Genomic DNA, 19,019 nt, shown 5'->3' with positions numbered 1-19,019 from the left:
GCTATATATTTCTGTAGGGAACTTCCAAAGACTTGTTGAGTCCACGCAACGTCGAGTTGCTGCGCTACGCCGGGCAAACGGAGGTCCTCACAATATTAGAACGTATCCCACGACTTTTGTCATATCAGTATATGCAGTCAGGTGCAATGGAATTACAAATAACTGCTGTGTTACTGCTGCAACGGTGAATGAAAGAGTTCACTTTGTTTACAGAAGTAGCGCCCGTAGACCGTGATAGTTGTGCGACATCAGACCGTCTGGTGCCAGCTAGATCGAGTAGGCCCAGCCAGCACAGTGGAGTCCAAAATTAACGATTTAATTTAAGCACTGCCGTCACTAACACGGCTAACATAAACACATTTTAAAGGTTATGAAAGATGCAACATCAACACTTCGATTCGGGAAAACCGGCACTGCCAGTATCAAATGTTCTGGGTGATAGTTTTGATGGCAAGTGTTGCCGTCGACTATCGTCGATTGTAGCTCGCAACTTCAGTACAACTGCAGATTGGGATATACACCAATCATAAGCATCTGGCCACTATCGTACACCAAAGCCACACCTATAATATGCATTCCTAATCGCCCGTATAACCGAGTACGTTGACGCACCACTTCTGGGACTCGGATAGGCGAGCGTGACATTGAGGATGGCTGGCGAGCTGGACAACGTGAAAGTGATTTTCAGTCCGCTTTTCACAGCCAGCTAGCTAAATACCGGGCTGGAGGGCTTGCCCTGCAGGAGATACACGTTACGCAAACATTTAGGAAACGGTTCCCATTTGCACATAGGACCAACTCTAGACGCAGACAGATGAGTTACACATTCAAACCCTTGACTGCAGCAGCTGAGTGATTCCCATCACTGTCCATCACATGTCACTACACTGCTGAAAATAGAACATCGTAGCAAGGACTGACCACTATGGGTACACTCTGGTGCACACCGATGGTGGAGTATCAGTATGATGAAACCAACTTAGGCTTGTGAGCTAACCCGGTGATGGAGGTACTCTCAAGTGAAGGAATATTAAAGTAGATTAAACCGAACGTCTACCACAACAGCCCTCGTCTCTCGCATGTGAACGATATGGGAACCTGCTAACCGAATATGTATATCCCTTTTTCCCCTAGAGAATCGTTGTGGCCAAAGTGAATATATCTAGCTAAATTACATCTCACCGTTTCCGAATAATGTCAGAATAGTTTAAGGGCACTGCACGGCCATCTGTGCACCTTCCTCCCGAGGCCCCGATCTTCTCCTGCACTCTTGTTACCTAACAGTAATTCCGCTGAGAATATCTGAGAAGCAGTAGAGTAAAATGTGGGCACCGTAGACCCAGACTGGACCATTCCACCTCAACTGTAGACTGAGGTTGAGCGAGCGTGCGCAAGACGGTTCCCCAACGCTTTCGGTGTCGCGTGGAGTCATGCTACGGGGCAAAACCAACGTGTCATCACAGTGGGAGAATCTGTTACACGCTAATAGGCATGTGGGGCAAAACCAAAGTATCATCAGACTGGGAGGGGTTGTTACACTTTAGCAGATATGTGGCTTCAACACGATTACTCAAGAGTGTAAACAGTGCTTCTGTGATTGTAATTAATAAGACGATTCGTACAGTGTAAGTTGTGGCCTTCAACGTTTCGCGTCTCTTACATTCTGCAAAACAACATAACGGCCTAAATCATGTTATGAGATCAGATCTTCAATGGTGGCAGAAGTCATTTCCGCATAAGTTCATTTACGGGAGTGAGACGTGCTGCGGCTCGCGTTGGTGCTGTTTGTAGATTTTTGCCCTCTCTTGGAGGACGGAAGGTATCGTTTAGTTGGCATGGTTGCAGTTGTTTGTCTTCTTCTCGTGTTTACTGGCGCCACTCGGTTTCGCAAGCGTGTCCTGTCCGCTAGTGGCAGCAGCGGCGGCTATCGGTATGTAGTAACAGTTGCCTTATCTTTGGGACGACGTCGTTGTTTTCCTGGATCGTGTGAGTGTACCAGTTCGGTTGGTGACTCAGGAGGAACGAGGTCCACGAAGTGCGGCAACACGCCGAGACCGCTTGCTGCACGCGTGGACCGCCGGATGGAAGGGCTGTGGTCACGAGGGTGCACGACCTCGTCGTGAACCGGATCCACCAAGCTTTAAGATGAGTGCAGTTCAATCCAAGTAGAGAAACCTCCTCCATTGTGATATCTCGCGATTCTCCAGTGGCTTGGGTTCGTGTTGCTGCTCATAGTGTCGCCGAGGCGAAGAGTAGCAAGTGGAGTGCTTGGGGAAGGCGGATTTGGTTAAATTTCCTCGACTTCTTCTTACTATTTATTGCGTTCAACTTGTTACAAGTTTTTAAGTTCAACCAGCGGTAATTTTTCTTGCCTGGTGGCCGCCGATTGGTGATCCTTATACTCTAGTAGTAGTTCAAATGGTTCATATCGCTCTGAGCACTATGCAACTTAACTTCTGAGGTCATCAGTCGCCTAGAACTTAGAACTAATTAAACCTAACTAACCTAAGGACAACACACACATCCAAGCCCGAGGCAGGATAAGAACCTGCGACCGTAATGGTCCCTCGGTTCCAGACTGTAGCGCCTAGAACCGCACGGCCACTACGGCTGGCTCTGGTAGTAGTGATTCCTTTCTTGTTCCAGTCAGTCTAAGGAAAATATTCTGGGGTTGTAGTGCAGACCGCCAGTTCTGACTTTGGCGAATTGTTCCATCGTTGCATTTGGTTTATCGGACGTCAAGTAGTTTCAGCAAGATTGTCATTAGTCATTCGTTAGATTGCCACTAGTCTGAGTTACCATCCTGTGAACTGAATTCAACTCTTGGCCGCCTATCTCATCGCTCGCAAAAGTTTTTGTTGCCAGACCTTCTCAGATTTCGATTGTTGGAGCACCGTCGGTGGCACCTTGGTTCTTGTAAGACATGTGTGTTCTAAAAGAAAGTCTGATGGTCATTAGTTCAGTGTAACGCTCCTTCAGTCCACGCCTTCTGCGGGTATAATCTGCCATAGTACCCTTTAAGGAACTTATGTTCAAAATGGTTCAAATGGCTCTGAGCACTATGGGACTTAACATCTATGGTCATCAGTCCCCTAGAACTTAGAACTACTTAAACCTAACTAACCTAAGGACAGCACACAACACCCAGCCATCACGAGGCAGAGAAAATCCCTGACCCCGCCGGGAATCGAACCCGGGAACCCGGGCGTGGGAAGCGAGAACGCTACCGCACGACCACGAGATGCGGGCTAAGGAACTTATGTACTGGTCCTTGTGTTTTACTATTGTATTATTTATTACACTACCTTGTAATGCGTGCATTAAAGGTTATATGTGTCTAGTTAACAGTTCTGATCTTCTGGAATAAATCTAGCAGTGTAGTGCTCAGTGGATGTTAAGGGTTGCGTTACAAAGGTTACCATCATCTTATTTCACCCATTTGGTGATCAGTTGCTTGTTTTTTTTAATTAGCATTTGCTATTGTATTTGCTGGTTTACAGCAGGTTTCTAAATGTTTTATGTTATTGCCGATCCTGGTGTGAAAGGCCTTCAGCAGTAGCTGTGGTCATTTGCTTTAAAATTTTAATTTGGTATTTGTATTTTAGAAGTAAGCCTTAAAACCTTATTTACTGCCATTTCTGGCGTCTGATACCTTCTGCTGTGTTTGTGACGACTTGCCTTTAACATTTCAATACCTAAATTGTAAGTTGCAGCGAGTTTTAAACAATTCTTAGTTTATTGCCATTCCTGGCGTGTAAGGCCTTCTGCCCAGATCACAGTTGTTTGCTTTTAAAACATTATATGCTGTATCTGTATTTAATGCCTGTTTGCTAAATTGCAACTATCTGAAAACACTATTACTTACACAGTTGTTTATTCCTTCATTAATGACGTGTGGTATTTTTATTTATTGTTGAGTGTGGAATTACTGGTTTAAAGTAAATTGAGTGTAACTGTGAAAGGCAACCAATAGTAACTGATTACGGCACCGACCACATTCGTACTCGAATCCTGCCTTCTCTTGACTACCAGGTGTCAACTTACGCTCCGGGCTCCTGGCCCCTAACGAGCACCATTTGACACGCCTCTCCGTTAAGGACCCAATGCCTGCCTCCGCTGCTGCCGATCGCAAGGTATTCTCGCCTCGCTGTCACCCACTCCCGAGTACTTCGCTCCTCTGGATCTGCGTTTGGACTGTCCATAATCCCCCGTCTTGCAGGACGATGTCACTGCTTATCCTCCCTGCCACTCGCCACTTCGACGCTCATGGACGTAGCACAATCTAGGCATCGCTAAGGATCGACATACCAGTTGTCAACGGCCCCAGAAGAAGTACTTAGTTTAGTTTTTGTTAATAAAGAAACAGCTTATATTGGACAATGTTCATTTCAGTACTGTCTGTTACACCTCTCAGGTAAGGACACAAAAAAAAAGAAACAGAAGAAAAATCGAGTTGAAACCTGGTAGTCTTGGGAAGGCAGGATTCGGAGCCGTAATCAGTTACTATTGTTTGCCTTTCACAATTACACACAATTTACTTTAGACCAGCAATTCCATACTGATCAATAAACGGGTGAAATAAGATGATGGTAACCTTTGTAACGCAACCCTTAACATCCACTGAGCACTATACTGCTAGATTCATTCCAGAAGGTGACCAGAACTGTTAACTAGACACATATAACCTTTAATGCAGGCATTACAAGGTATTGTAATAAATAATACAATAGTAAAACATAAGGACCAGTACATAAGTTTCTGAAAGGGTACTGAGGCAGAGTATACCCGCAGAAGGCGTGGACTGAAAGAGCATTACACTGAACTACTGGCCATCAGACCTTCTTTTAGAACACACATGTCTTACAAGAACCAAGGGGCCACCGAAGGTGCTCCAGGAATCGACCTCTGAGGAGGTCGGGCAACAAACACTTTCCCGAGCGATGAGATAGGCAGCCAAGAGCTGCATTCACTTCACAAGATGTAATTCAGACTAGTGACAGTCTAACGAATGACTAATGATAATCTTGCTGAAGCTACCTGACGTCCGATAAACCAAATACAACGATGGAACAATTCGCCAAAGTCAGAACTGGCGGTCTGCGCTACGTCCCCAGAATACTGTGCTTAGACCGCCTGGAACAAGAAAGGAATCACTACCACCAGAGTAGAAGGATCACCAATCGGTGGCCACCAGGCAAGAAAAATTACCGCTGGTTGAACTTAAAAAATTGTAACAAGTTGAACGCAATAAATAGTAATAAGAAGTCGAGGAAATCTAACCAAATCCGCCTTCCCCAAGCACTCCACTTGCTACTCATCGCCTCGGCGACACTATGAGCAGCGACACGAACCCAAGCTACTGGAGAATCGCGAGATATCACAATGCTGGAGGTTTCTCTACTTGGATTGAAATGCTCTCATCTTAAAGCCTGCAGGATCCGGTTCACGACGAGGTCGTGCACTCTCGTGACCACAGCCCTTCCATCCGGCAGTCCAAGAGTGCAGCCAGCGATTCCGGCGTGTTTCCGCACTTCGCGGACTTGGCTCCTCCTGAATCACCATCCGAACTGGTACACTCACACGACCCAGGAAAACAACGACGTCGCCCCAAAGATAGGGCTAGTGTTACTACATACCGATAACCGCCGCTGCGGCCACTAGCGGACAGGACACGCTTGCGAAACCAAGTGGCGCCAGTAAACTCGAGAAGAGAACAAACAACCGCAACCATGCCAACCAAACGATACCGTCTGTCCTCCAAGAGACGGCGTAAATCTACAAACAGCACCAACGCGAGCCGCAGCACGACTCAGGGAGGTAGACATAATGCTGAAATTATCTCCGTGAAAAAATAAAGTTACACAACTATTCCTTTGGTTTTCAACAGGTACTCGTCTGCTGTCCTGGCATACTTTGAAATCGCTGCGACACTGTTCCCTAGCACTCCGTCTCAACAGCTAAAACAAAATGGGGCATCCCATCTTTCCTACTTTATAAATATTACGCACCGCTTTGACTGTTCAAGCTGCATGCTGAGTAATAGCGTCACGTCGTTAGAATGTATGATACGTCTCCAGACGTGTGGCTGCAGACAAACAAGCAAATAAAAAATTGCGTATTTTTAATTTTTCAAGGCGATAGTTAAAATTTACGACTACCGCTCGTAGACATGGATCATGACACAATGAAGATGAATCCTCAGTGGTTGTCACTGAAAGACTCCATATCTGTGATGGTCACAAATGCCTTACTAAAGTCAACGGTCAGGCTGGAGCGACTGACTACACTTTTACGAAAGAAGATAAAGTTTTAAAGGAGCCACCTAGTAAATCGAATCCAATAAATAACATACTTTATAAAGACAGGAAATATTTTATGAAAGTAGTTACATATAAGGAGAGTACAGAAACAACAACAAAATTGGATTGTGATGAGAATCACAATAACTGTTTCCATCAGCATATCATACACTGAAGACCCAATGAAACTGGTACACCTGCGTAATAACGTGTAAGGCCCCCACGAACACGCAAAAGTACAACACGTCGTGGCCTGGACTCGACTAATGTCTGAAGTAGTGTTGGAGGGAATTGACACCATTAATCCTGCAGGGCTATTCATAAATTCGTAAGAGTACGAGGTGGTGGAGATCTTTTCTGAACGGCGCGTTGCAGGGCATCCCAGATATGCTTAATAATGTTCATTTCTGGGGAGTTTAGTGGCTAGCGGAAGTGTTTAAACTCAGAAGAGTGTTCCTGGAGCCACTCTGTAGAAATTCTGGACGTGTGGGATATCTCATTGTCCTACTGGAATTTCCCAAGACCGTCAGAATCACAGTGGACATGAATGGATGCAGATGATTATAAAGAATGCGTACGTACGTGTCACCTGTCAGAGTCGTACTTAGACGTATCAGAGGCCCCATGTCTCTCCAACTGCACACGCCCTGCAATCACGGAAGCATCATATTGTGTAACAGGCCCTCACACTCTGATGACACGATGGTTTTGGCCCTTCATGGCTACACGCGACACGGAAAGCGTAGGGGAACCGTCTTGACACACTCTCGCTCAATCGGAGCCTAGAAAGCCACCACTAGCTGGACCACTCCCCTGCTGACATGCAGGGTCCGTGGATTTATGAGCTTGCCTACGTACCCGTACACGTCCATTCGCTCGATACAATCTGAAACGAAACTGATCCGACCAGGCAACATGTTTCCAGTCATCAACAATCCAATGTCAGCGTTGACGTGCCCAGGCGAGGCGTAAAGCTTTGTGTCGTGCAGGCTTTGTCGTGCTGCTATCAAGGGTACACGAGTAGGCCATCGGCTCCGAAAGCCCATATCGATTACGTTTCGTTGAATGATTCGCACGCTGACACTTGTTGATGGCCCAGCATTGAAATCTGCGGCAATTTGCGGAAGGGTTGCGCTACTGTCCCTTGAACGATTCTCTTCAGTAGCCATTGGTCCCGTTCTTGCAGTATCTTCTCCCAGCCGCAGCAATATATGTTTTGCCGGGTTCCTGATATTCATGGCACACTCGCGAAACAGTCGTACGAGAAAATTCCCACTTAAGCGCTACCTCGGAGATGCTATGTCCCATCGATCGAGCAGCGACTATTACACCGCGTTCAATCTCACTTAAATCTTGGTAACCTACCATTAAAGCGGCAGTAACCGATCTAACAACTGCGCCAGTCAGTTGTTGTCTTATATAGGCGTTGTCGACCTCAGCCCCGTATTCTGCCTGTTTGCATGTTCATGTGTTTGAATACGCATGCCTATACGAATTTCTTTGGCGCTTCAGTGTATATATGGACCGTTAAGCTTATTTTCTGCAGCATATAACAACTTCTTCTTTCTCTTGACTAACGACCTCATTTAAGAAAAAATAGTTAAGAATTTAGTGTAATCATTTGTGCAAAATTGCGATTTATGAACTTCTTTTAGTCTTACAGCCAGGTAACTTTCAGTTCACGATTCCAGCATGTCCACAACGGACTCCAGCGTTTGAACATAGAGACAGCACCGACCAGCGCTATGAATTCACCATACAGAACACAGCTCGCAGTAAAGACCGCTTGGGTCCAGCAGACCGCGTCATTAAGTGATCAAAGGCTGCAGCTGACAGTTCACAACAACACAGCTATTGCAGGCTGCATGTAATATGCCACCATCGCTGATTTCTAGCTGACCCATGGTGTACCAAGTGGAGTCTGTTCTTTCATCGGGCTCTTGCTGCGTCTTTAGTGGACCTTTGAAAAATCCTACATCTGGTCGACGCTGGGTTACCGATGTTGCTCGCCCCCTAGTTCTTCACAAATTCAGCAAGTCACTGACGGGTTTGTCCATATGTGGCCCTTACGCAAGCGGTTACATCGCTTGACATTGGTTGACAGAGTTGTTGGATGTCGTCGTCCAATTGGCGCGATAAACTGTCGAAACTCGGAGCTGGTTAGAGGGCTCTGCCCATAATGTTCCTAATGTTCTTAGCTGGGGAGAGGTCCGGGGACCTTGCTGGCCATGGCACGGTTTCACAAGCACAGAGGCAAGCAGTTCGAACTCTCGCCATGTGCAGACGGGCAATATCTTGCTGAAATGTAATTCTAGGCTGATTGCCGTGAATAGTAACAACGCAGGACGTAGAATAACGTCGACATGTAAGGGTACAGTGGATGATGACCAAGGGGATCCTGCTGCGAAATGAAACGTCACCCCAGAGCATCACTTTAGTTGTCGGGACGTATTGCGGACGCCGGGCAGGTTGATATCTCACAGCTGTCCGACACGTGTCTGGAAGATGGACAGAGAGGACATGGCAATTTGTTAGGAGAGAAATTAGTGTATTTTTGTGGAAGAAAAGTTCTATTTTGCGCTAAATAGGTCGACGACAATGTATGTGGAGAGAAACGACACCTGAAATTTGGAACTGGTAATCGACGCTCACTTCGAAACGGACTCATTACTGCAGACAATTCTCCTCCGGTCAATCAAATTCCTGGCTGAAAATGTGCCCGGAGACTCACCGGCCAGTGATGGGATAGCAACCTGACTCTCGCTCGTCTTAGTCCTGTCAACCATGAGTGATGATCTGGAATGATGCCATTTCATTTCATAGCAGAACGCGGTTAGCTGACATCCGTCGCACCGTTACAACAAGGTTGTACGTCGACGATATGTATGCCCCGTTTTGTTGCCCTTCATACAAGCTTTCCGTTGGTTGCATTTCAGGAAAATAATGCCCGCCCCCACAGGGCGAGAATTTCTACTGTTTGTCTTCGTGGTTGTCAGACCATACATTGACGAAGAAAGGTCGCCGGATTCTTCCAGACTGAGAGCGTTTGTAGCTTTAAGGGCAGAGCTCTCCAGCAAACTCGGGATTTTGACGATCTAGTCCACCAGCCGGACAGAACTTGGCACGATATCGCTCTGGAGGATATCCAACCACTCTGTCAATCAATTCCAAGTGCCAGAGGTGAACCAATACGTTGTTCATTTGCTCAGTTTGTGAAGTCCTTTCTTTTGAATAAATTATTCAATTTTTAGGAAATTTTAATAATTTTCTTGCCGGTACATCACACCTACAGATTTCCGTCCCATTCGAATAGTTATTTGGTGGTGCGTCGTATTTTTTCCTTTTGTCTTAGAGCACATAGATTTTCATCAGAAAATATGTAATTTATGACTGATCGTAACTGTTTGATACATAGTATTGTTTCTTCAACCATTTGTACGTTTGTAGGTTAGATCAATTACCTTCCAAATATCGATTCCACACAAATGGAGAGCTTTACACAGAAATGCACATGAAAAATGAATTGTAAGGGAGACACATACACATATTATAAAATATATTTGATTCGGTTCATCCGTTCAAGCTGGAGTAATCCTCTTGTTAGTCACGTCCCCTTAGATGCGGCCTGATTGTATGCCAACACCGCAAACCGGTCCCACCGTTCCTTTTGGACAGTGTAATGGAATCTAAAACTTAAGTTACCATCATCATCCACGAGGAAATAACACTAACTAATTTATTTTTAGTTTGTTTGGGTGGCACTGAAAGTACACTGAGAAATTCCTAACAGCTCTGTATAGGCTGACAGACGCAAAATTGCGACTTGGAATATCCGATCCGAACCACAGTAATCCAGAAGGTATTTTGATCTAAGGAATCCCAGGACGTATAGTTGTAAACACGAGAAAACATAGAGGCGTATGGTCGAACGAATTGGTTACTGTAGCGCGACATTCAGATTAATTGGAAGAACGAGATGGTTGTATTTACGTTACCATGCAGAAAGAAAGTGAACTGCGGCTGAAACCACAACAGCTAAAAAAGTTATTTCTTCTTCGTTTTCAGGTGCTTTTAATACCAAATGAAACGATTCACTGTGTATATGTTTTAATAGTGAACTACACGTCCACCGTATAGATGAAGCATCTGTGTTGACATCCTCAAGAAAGAAGTCCTATTCAAGACTCCTGAAGGCTGTGATTCGGTAGTAGCTAACGAACCTGCCGCCGTTGGATAAGCAGCTGAGCAGCAAGTCGTATACTCCTAGCTCACTCATTTGTTACATAGTTTAATTCTTAATTTCTTTGCGTGTTTTTGGTTCTTGCATTGTTTAATTCATAAATTTCGGGCGTATTATAGTATTTGAGAGTTGTAGCATCGCGTTTTAGTACCTGAATAGTGTAAATTCGCGTAGTCGTTTGTCTACTGTTTTGTTTTGAACGGCCAGTGTCGGTGGGTCGCAGTCAGTGTGCTCCCTGCCGCCGTTGGATAAGCAGCTGAGCAGCAAGTCGTATACTCCTAGCTCACTCATTTGTTGCATAGTTTAATTCTTAATTTCTTTGCGTGTATTTGGTTCTTGCATTGTTTAATTCATAAATTTCGGGCGTATTATAGTATTTGAGAGTTGTAGCATCGCGTTTTAGTACCTGAATAGTGTAAATTCGCGTAGACGTTTGTCTTTTGTTTTGTTTTGAACGGCCAGTGTCGGTTGGTCGCAGTCAGTGTGCTCCCTGCCGCCGTTGGATAAGCAGCTGAGCAGCAAGTCGTATACTCCTAGCTCACTCATTTGTTACATAGTTTAATTCTTAATTTCTTTGCGTGTTTTTGGTTCTTTCATTGTTTAATTCATAAATTTCGGGCGTATTATAGTATTTGAGAGTGTAGCATCGTGTTTTAGTACCTGAATAGTGTAATTTCGCTTAGTCTCCTTCCGCCGCCGAGCAGTGTCAGCAGTGCGCAAGTAGCAGCATTACTGCATTTACTAGGCAATCTTCTATTTTAATAACCGTTTAAATTTTGTCGATTTGTTTGCGCTCTCTGTAGATTAGTTCAGACGTTCTTAGCAAAACAGTTTTTAGCATGGATAGGGACTGCAAATGCTGTGTTCGGATGCAGGCTGAGTTGGCATCCCTTCGCTCCCAGCTCCAGGCAGTGTTGGCTTCGGTCACACAGCTTGAGGCTGTTGCCAATGGGCATCACTGTGGGGGTCGGGATGGGGGTTTGTCGGGGACGGCCAGCTCGTCCCACGCATCCCCTGATCGGACTACGACTGTGGTTGCCCGGGATACTGCCCGCATTGAGGCTGATCCCTCACCTGTGGTAGAGTGGGAGGTCGTTTCAAGGTGTGGCAGGGGGCGAAAGACATTCCGGAGGGCTGAACGGAAAGCCTCTCCAGTTTGTCTGACGAACCGGTTTCAGGCTCTGTCTCAGGCTGATACTGATCTTCGGCCTGACATGGCTGCTTGTCCTGTTCCAGAGGTTGCCCCTCAGTCTGCAAGATCCGGGCAGTCGCAGAGGGTGGGCTTACTGGTAGTTGGGAGCTCCAACGTCAGGCGCGTAATGGGGCCCCTTAGGGAAATGGCAGCAAGAGAGGGGAAGAAAACCAATGTGCACTCCATGTGCATACCGGGGGGAGTCATTCCAGATGTGGAAAGGGTCCTTCCGGATGCCATGAAGGGTACAGGGTGCACCCATCTGCAGGTGGTCGCTCATGTCGGCACCAATGATGTGTGGCGCTATGGATCGGAGGAAATCCTCTCTAGCTTCCGGCGGCTATCTGATTTGGTGAAGACTGCCAGTCTCGCTAGCGGGATGAAAGCAGAGCTCACCATCTGCAGCATCGTCGACAGGACTGACTGCGGACCTTTGGTACAGAGCCGAGTGGAGGGTCTGAATCAGAGGCTGAGACGGTTCTGCGACCGTGTGGGCTGCAGATTCCTCGACTTGCGCCATAGGGTGGTGGGGTTTCGGGTTCCGCTGGATAGGTCAGGAGTCCACTACACGCAACAAGCGGCTACACGGGTAGCAGGGGTTGTGTGGCGTGGGCTGGGCGGTTTTTTAGGTTAGATGGCCTTGGGCAAGTACAGAAAGGGCAACAGCCTCAACGGGTGCGGGGCAAAGTCAGGACATGCGGGGAACAAGCAGCAATCGGTATTCTAATTGTCAACTGTCGAAGCTGCGTTGGTAAAGTACCGGAACTTCAAGCGCTGATAGAAAGCACCGAAGCTGAAATCGTTATAGGCACAGAAAGCTGGCTTAAGCCAGAGATAAATTCTGCCGAAATTTTTACAAAGGTACAGACGGTGTTTAGAAAGGATAGATTGCATGCAACCGGTGGTGGAGTGTTCATCGCTGTTAGTAGTAGTAGATCCTGTAGTGAAGTAGAAGTGGATAGTTCCTGTGAATTATTATGGGTGGAGGTTACACTAAACAACCGAACTAGGTTAATAATTGGCTCCTTTTACCGACCTCCCGACTCACCAGCATTAGTGGCAGAACAACTGAGAGAAAATTTGGAATACATTTCACATAAATTTTCTCAGCATGTTATAGTCTTAGGTGGAGATTTCAATTTACCAGATATAGACTGGGACACTCAGATGTTTAGGACGGGTGGTAGGGACAGAGCATCGAGTGACATTATACTGAGTGCACTATCCGAAAATTACCTCGAGCAATTAAACAGAGAACCGACTCGTGGAGATAACATCTTGGACCTACTGATAACAAACAGACCCGAACTTTTCGAATCTGTATGTACAGAACAGGGAATCAGTGATCATAAGGCCGTTGCAGCATCCCTGAATATGGAAGTTAATAGGAATATAAAAAAAGGGAGGAAGGTTTATCTGTTTAGCAAGAGTAATAGAAGGCAGATTTCAGACTACCTAACAGATCAAAACGAAAATTTCTGTTCCTACACTGACAATGTTGAGTGTTTATGGAAAAAGTTCAAGGCAATCGTAAAAGGCGTTTTAGACAGGTACGTGCCGAGTAAAACTGTGAGGGACGGGAAAAACCCACCGTGGTACAACAACAAAGTTAGGAAACTACTGCGAAAGCAAAGAGAGCTCCACTCCAAGTTTAAACGCAGCCAAAACCTCTCAGACAAACAGAAGCTAAACGATGTCAAAGTTAGCGTAAGGAGGGCTTTGCATGAAGCGTTCATTGAATTCGAAAGTAAAATTCTTTGTACCGACTTGACAGAAAATCCTAGGAAGTTCTGGTCTTACGTTAAATCAGTAAGTGGCTCGAAACAGCATATCCAGACACTACGGGATGATGATGGCATTGAAACAGAGGATGACACGCGTAAAGCTGAAATACTAAACACCTTTTTCCAAAGCTGTTTCACAGAGGAAGACCGCACTGCAGTTCCTTCTCTAAATCCTCGCACAAACGAAAAAATGGCTGACATCGAAATAAGTGTCCAAGGAATAGAAAAGCAACTGGAATCACTCAATAGAGGAAAGTCCACTGGACCTGACGGGATACCAATTCGATTCTACACAGAGTACGCGAAAGAACTTGCCCCCCTTCTAACAGCCGTGTACCGCAAGTCTCTAGAGGAACGGAGGGTTCCAAATGATTGGAAAAGAGCACAGATAGTCCCAGTCTTCAAGAAGGGTCGTCGAGCAGATGCGCAAAACTATAGACCTATATCTCTTACGTCGATCTCTTGTAGAATTTTAGAACATGTTTTTTGCTCGCGTATCATGTCATTTCTGGAAACCCAGAATCTACTATGTAGGAATCAACATGGATTCCGGAAACAGCGATCGTGTGAGACCCAACTCGCCTTATTTGTTCATGAGACCCAGAAAATATTAGATACAGGCTCCCAGGTAGATGCTATTTTTCTTGACTTCCGGAAGGCGTTCGATACAGTTCCGCACTGTCGCCTGATAAACAAAGTAAGAGCCTACGGAATATCAGACCAGCTGTGTGGCTGGATTGAAGAGTTTTTAGCAAACAGAACACAGCATGTTGTTATCAATGGAGAGACGTCTACAGACGTTAAAGTAACCTCTGGCGTGCCACAGGGGAGTGTTATGGGACCATTGCTTTTCACAATATATATAAATGACTTAGTAGGTAGTGTCGGAAGTTCCATGCGGCTTTTCGCGGATGATTCTGTAGTATACAGAGAAGTTGCTGCATTAGAAAATTGTAGCGAAATACAGGAAGATCTGCAGCGGATAGGCACTTGGTGCAGGGAGTGGCAACTGACCCTTAACATAGACAAATGTAATGTATTGCGAATACATAGAAAGAAGGATCCTTTATTGTATGATTATATGATAGCGGAACAAACACTGGTAGCAGTTACTTCTGTAAAATATCTGGGAGTATGCGTACGGAACGATTTGAAGTGGAATGATCATATAAAACTAATTGTTGGTAAGGCGGGTACCAGGTTGAGATTCATTGGGAGAGTGCTTAGAAAATGTAGTCCATCAACAAAGGAGGTGGCTTACAAAACACTCGTTCGACCTATACTTGAGTATTGCTCATCAGTGTGGGATCCGTACCAGGTCGGGTTGACGGAGGAGATAGAGAAGATCCAAAGAAGAGCGGCGCGTTTCGTCACTGGGTTATTTGGTAACCGTGATAGCGTTACGGAGATGTTTAATAAACTCAAGTGGCAGACTCTGCAAGAGAGGCGCTCTGCATCGCGGTGTAGCTTGCTCGCCAGGTTTCGAGAGGGTGCGTTTCTGGATGAGGTATCGAATATATTGCTTCCCCATACTTATACTTCCCGAGGAGATCACGAATGTAAAATTAGAGAGATTAGAGCGCGCACGGAGGCTTTCAGACAGTCGTTCTTCCCGCGAACCATACGCGACTGGAACAGGAAAGGGAGGTAATGACAGTGGCACGTAAAGTGCCCTCCGCCACACACCGTTGGGTGGCTTGCGGAGTATCAATGTAGATGTAGATGTAGATGAACCTAGCACGAACCATGCTGAAGAGAAGGTACTGAGAAAATCTCACAGAGAATGATTAAATAATTTCTAAATTTGAACCCGCTATAGATGTGCAGTTTGTCTCGTGGTGGTTTATTCCCCAGAAGTCTGCTGCATGAAGTCAGTCGCATGGCTTAAATTGAAATATTACTTTCTGCTCTTAAGAACTAACGACAGAGCAAAAGAAGAGACTGTGGACTATTATATTTTGGGATTAACGTAGCGTTACTGCGAGTATAACTAGCGTTACTTCGAGCATAACGTGCGAGCTTTTGTGACAGAAGGCCATAATATGCAGCTTTTACTGTAGCTGAATTATACCTTGATTTAGATTCTCAGTGGGAGACGCGTGAAATCATTGTAAACATGTTGCTAAGTTTAGTGACTATCTGTTGTAGAAAGTCATCGGTTCGATCCTTTTTGTCAAACAGAAGAGCACATAAAATATTTCGTTGAAGTAATTCGATCGTGAGGAACAATAATATAGATTAGAATAAATTGAACCTATTTATTTTTTGTGTCCAGGTTTAGGTGATTATGTAAAAGTCAGCATGATAAACCTAGACCACATTGTTGAAGGATAGTTAAAGGATAGTTGATGTTCTTTAGAGGTGCTGTTGAGATTGGTCATTGAGAGACATAACGTTTGAAGTAACTAATTCCCACCATGATACTGGAAGAGCAAAGTCACTGAAGACGCACTTTGAGGCTAAAGGAATATCGACTGCAAGCAAGACGCACAGGTGAAAACTGTGCACTTAAACTCTGCTATCCGCACGGAAATGGACGCTGAACTCAGATTTTCGCACAATGTTATCTGCAATGCTCATTGAGTTGGGTAGCAGTGCACCTTCGGGAAAAGAGTATCGCTGCGTGACTTAGGAATTTGCGTTGCTAAAATTATTAAATAACTTGCAGTCAAGCACTGTAGGGACAGAGAATGTTATGTGATAACCATCATGGTAACAGTGTGAATAATTGTGTTGCACGTAGACATATGTAGCTGATATGTATGGTTATAGCATAACGGTAGCAACATTAATGTTTAGTTTTAACCATACGGTTGTTATTATCTAACGTAAAGTGAACGTAGAAACAAAATTGAAGGCATAGAATAAGGTTTTATGTAGCAGGATATTATAGAATTGAACAAATAAGTAAATAAAATTTTATGTCCTTAAATAGTACACGACTCAAAAGATAAAAATTGCTAAACACAGTGAAGGACACTGCTACCTATTAAAATACGTTCTCGTATATTTTAGCCATTAACAACACTCAGAAAACGATGTCTGTTTTATGATTATAAATAGGAAACCATAGCGAAAAAGAGTTGCACTGTACTTACTTCAAACGTAGCCAGGTTTTCGGAGCCGTGCCGTCCTTCACCCGCTGTCGTCCTGAAAAAGATATCAGCTGTCAGCAAAGGGGAAAAGTACTGTGCAGAAACAATATTCAATTTCATCCTTCCGAAAACTATTATTTGCCGATAGCTGTCGATTCGCTGATGAGTTATTGAATACATCCCTCACACAAGCGAAATACATCAATGTCGAATAAACGCAAAAATGATTGCTATGTTGCGCGAGTTGCGGGAATCGGTTTACGCGCTCTGTTTCTCTTTATTCTTCTTTTGTCTCTATGTTTCATGTCTTTTTTCACGATTGCACGCGGTATCCATGTGAAATTATTTTTAACGTCCCTTGGACGCCGTTAATATTATAAACGTACTGCCATTTTTCACGTTCGAGATAGCGCAGACTGATTGCCATGTAAATCCGATTAACGAATGTCTGTAGTGTAGCCATATGTTCACAGAGTGAATGCCTAATGAAAAACCAGGGAGCATATCGGTAAGAGACTTCGAAAAGATTAATTAAAACGAAAAGAGGAAAAGATTATCGAGAAATTGATATCAGTAGCAGAGGAGAGTACGCTAATGACACACCCGTCATGCGTCGTGCACAAAACCAATATGTTTCAAAAAGCCGCGAGGGAAAATGCGAGTTTTCAGGGGTCACATCTCGGCTTATACTGATCACAGACATGAGCGGTCAAGTGTCTTGGTTTGCTTTTGGCCTGTTGACCATTTTCATACCTATTGGGAAGACGGGCACACTGTAGCTATCCATCAGTACAAGGTCAAAATTTAAACATTACGCACTTCCAATGAAAGGAACACTCTTTGCCGCTTACAGGCGTTGACATACGTCAACGGGGACAGATGGAAATGTGTGCCCCGTCTGGGACTCAAACCCGGGATCTCCTGCTTATATGGCAGACGCTCTGTCCATCTGAGCCACCGAGGACACAGAGGATAGCGCGACTGCAGGGATTTATCTCTTGGCACGCCCCCCGCGAACCCCACATTCTCAACGTATTGTCCCGCACTACATTCGTAGTATATATATTACACACTTCCTTCAACCAGTACAAATAGAGAAAATCGGTTGGTTCTTTTGTATTAGGTGGGGTGTACGGTGGACCTTAGTTGGCTTATAAAAGAACGAGTTGGGCATGAGGTCATGGGCGGCTCACGAGAAAATCCCGATAAACATTATTTTTGTGTTCAGAAAGTACCAACTGGGGGACGGCCACTTCTATAATTTCATTTCATGGCATATAGTCGAAATTTTTACCATTTGTTCTCAAAATGATTTTCTCGGATAACTTCGAAACTTAGTTCGATATCGTCATCCGTTAATGAGATCTAGAGTTTCAAAGACACCGTACTTATGCAGAAACCGCAAAAACCTGTTTCTAGCCGTTTTTGTTCAGTAGGCCGCAATTATCTAAATAACTAACCGTAGCGAGTCGCTCAAACTTCAACTGTAGATTCCATAAACTTTCACTTAGATAACCATTTTCTGAGTTTCGAAAATCTGTATCTGTTATCAAGACATGCACAAAAAACCATGGTTCTTGAGTATCAAAAGTACCAATTGTGGAGATGACCACTTCTATAGTTGCCACTCATGGAAAATCGTCGGAATTTTTACCTAATATTCTTAAGATGATGTTCCTGGGGGTCCTCGGAACTTTTTTCGATATTATTACCCATTACCGACAGTTCCGGTCTGCGGTATTTCCGAAATGTGGCAAAAACCTGATAGTGGCGTCGCCCCTCCCCCCCTTCCCCTCGAGCGTTTGAGATAGAACGTCAAAAATTAAAAAAAATAATTAAAAAACTATTTCAATTTAGTATACATCTTTCTAAAGAGATTGATATACAAAACATGTGTGTTCGAGGAAATGTAAGACATGTTATTTGGTCGTAAGTGTGCCGAACTGCAGTGCCACGCCTCTTCACACAGCATTCGTCTATCACACGTCACTGTATTTCGCTTTGTGCAAGTCAAACGTATATATTTTGTAATGGAAGTCATCAAACCCACATTCAGGACAGTGGAAATTAAAGTGTCCTGTGGTGGCGCTACTGTTTCTTGGCTGCCGGTTTTATATCCCACCCCCCTTTAAGAAAAACTCACAGTTAATACCAGGTGGCATTATTTGTGACCGGGAGAATAAGAACTCTTCAGAAAATTTGCGTTCTTTATCGTATATTAGCTAATAACTTTCTCTTTCGAGAGACATAAAATTGAATATAAGGAACACAAAACCAGTAAAGATAAGAGACAAACAGTACATATTTCTTCAATCCTTAGATCCAGAATTTCTTTTCTCTGTCATCTTGCTGCAGCTTTCCACAGTGTACTTTCCTTTCTGCGAAAGAATCTGTTACCTCGTCAAAGTT

At 44.6% G+C, this 19,019-nt stretch overlaps 1 protein-coding gene across 1 annotated transcript in view; it reads right to left on the bottom strand.

The window, feature by feature from the left end:
* Positions 1 to 19,019, bottom strand: part of LOC126458358 (fibrillin-3-like) — a 145,604-nt gene that overhangs the window by 82,970 nt on the left and 43,615 nt on the right. The window contains exon 2 of the mRNA XM_050095331.1: positions 16,614 to 16,665. Coding sequence (XP_049951288.1) covers positions 16,614 to 16,665 — 52 coding nt within the window. The remainder of the gene's footprint in view (positions 1 to 16,613; positions 16,666 to 19,019) is intronic.

Source organism: Schistocerca serialis, chromosome 1 (genome assembly GCF_023864345.2).
Source record: "Schistocerca serialis cubense isolate TAMUIC-IGC-003099 chromosome 1, iqSchSeri2.2, whole genome shotgun sequence".
Classification (NCBI taxonomy): Eukaryota; Metazoa; Arthropoda; class Insecta; order Orthoptera; family Acrididae; genus Schistocerca; species Schistocerca serialis.
The sequence above is the reverse complement of the archived record's forward strand: the minus strand, read 5'-3'. Positions and strand labels throughout refer to the sequence as shown.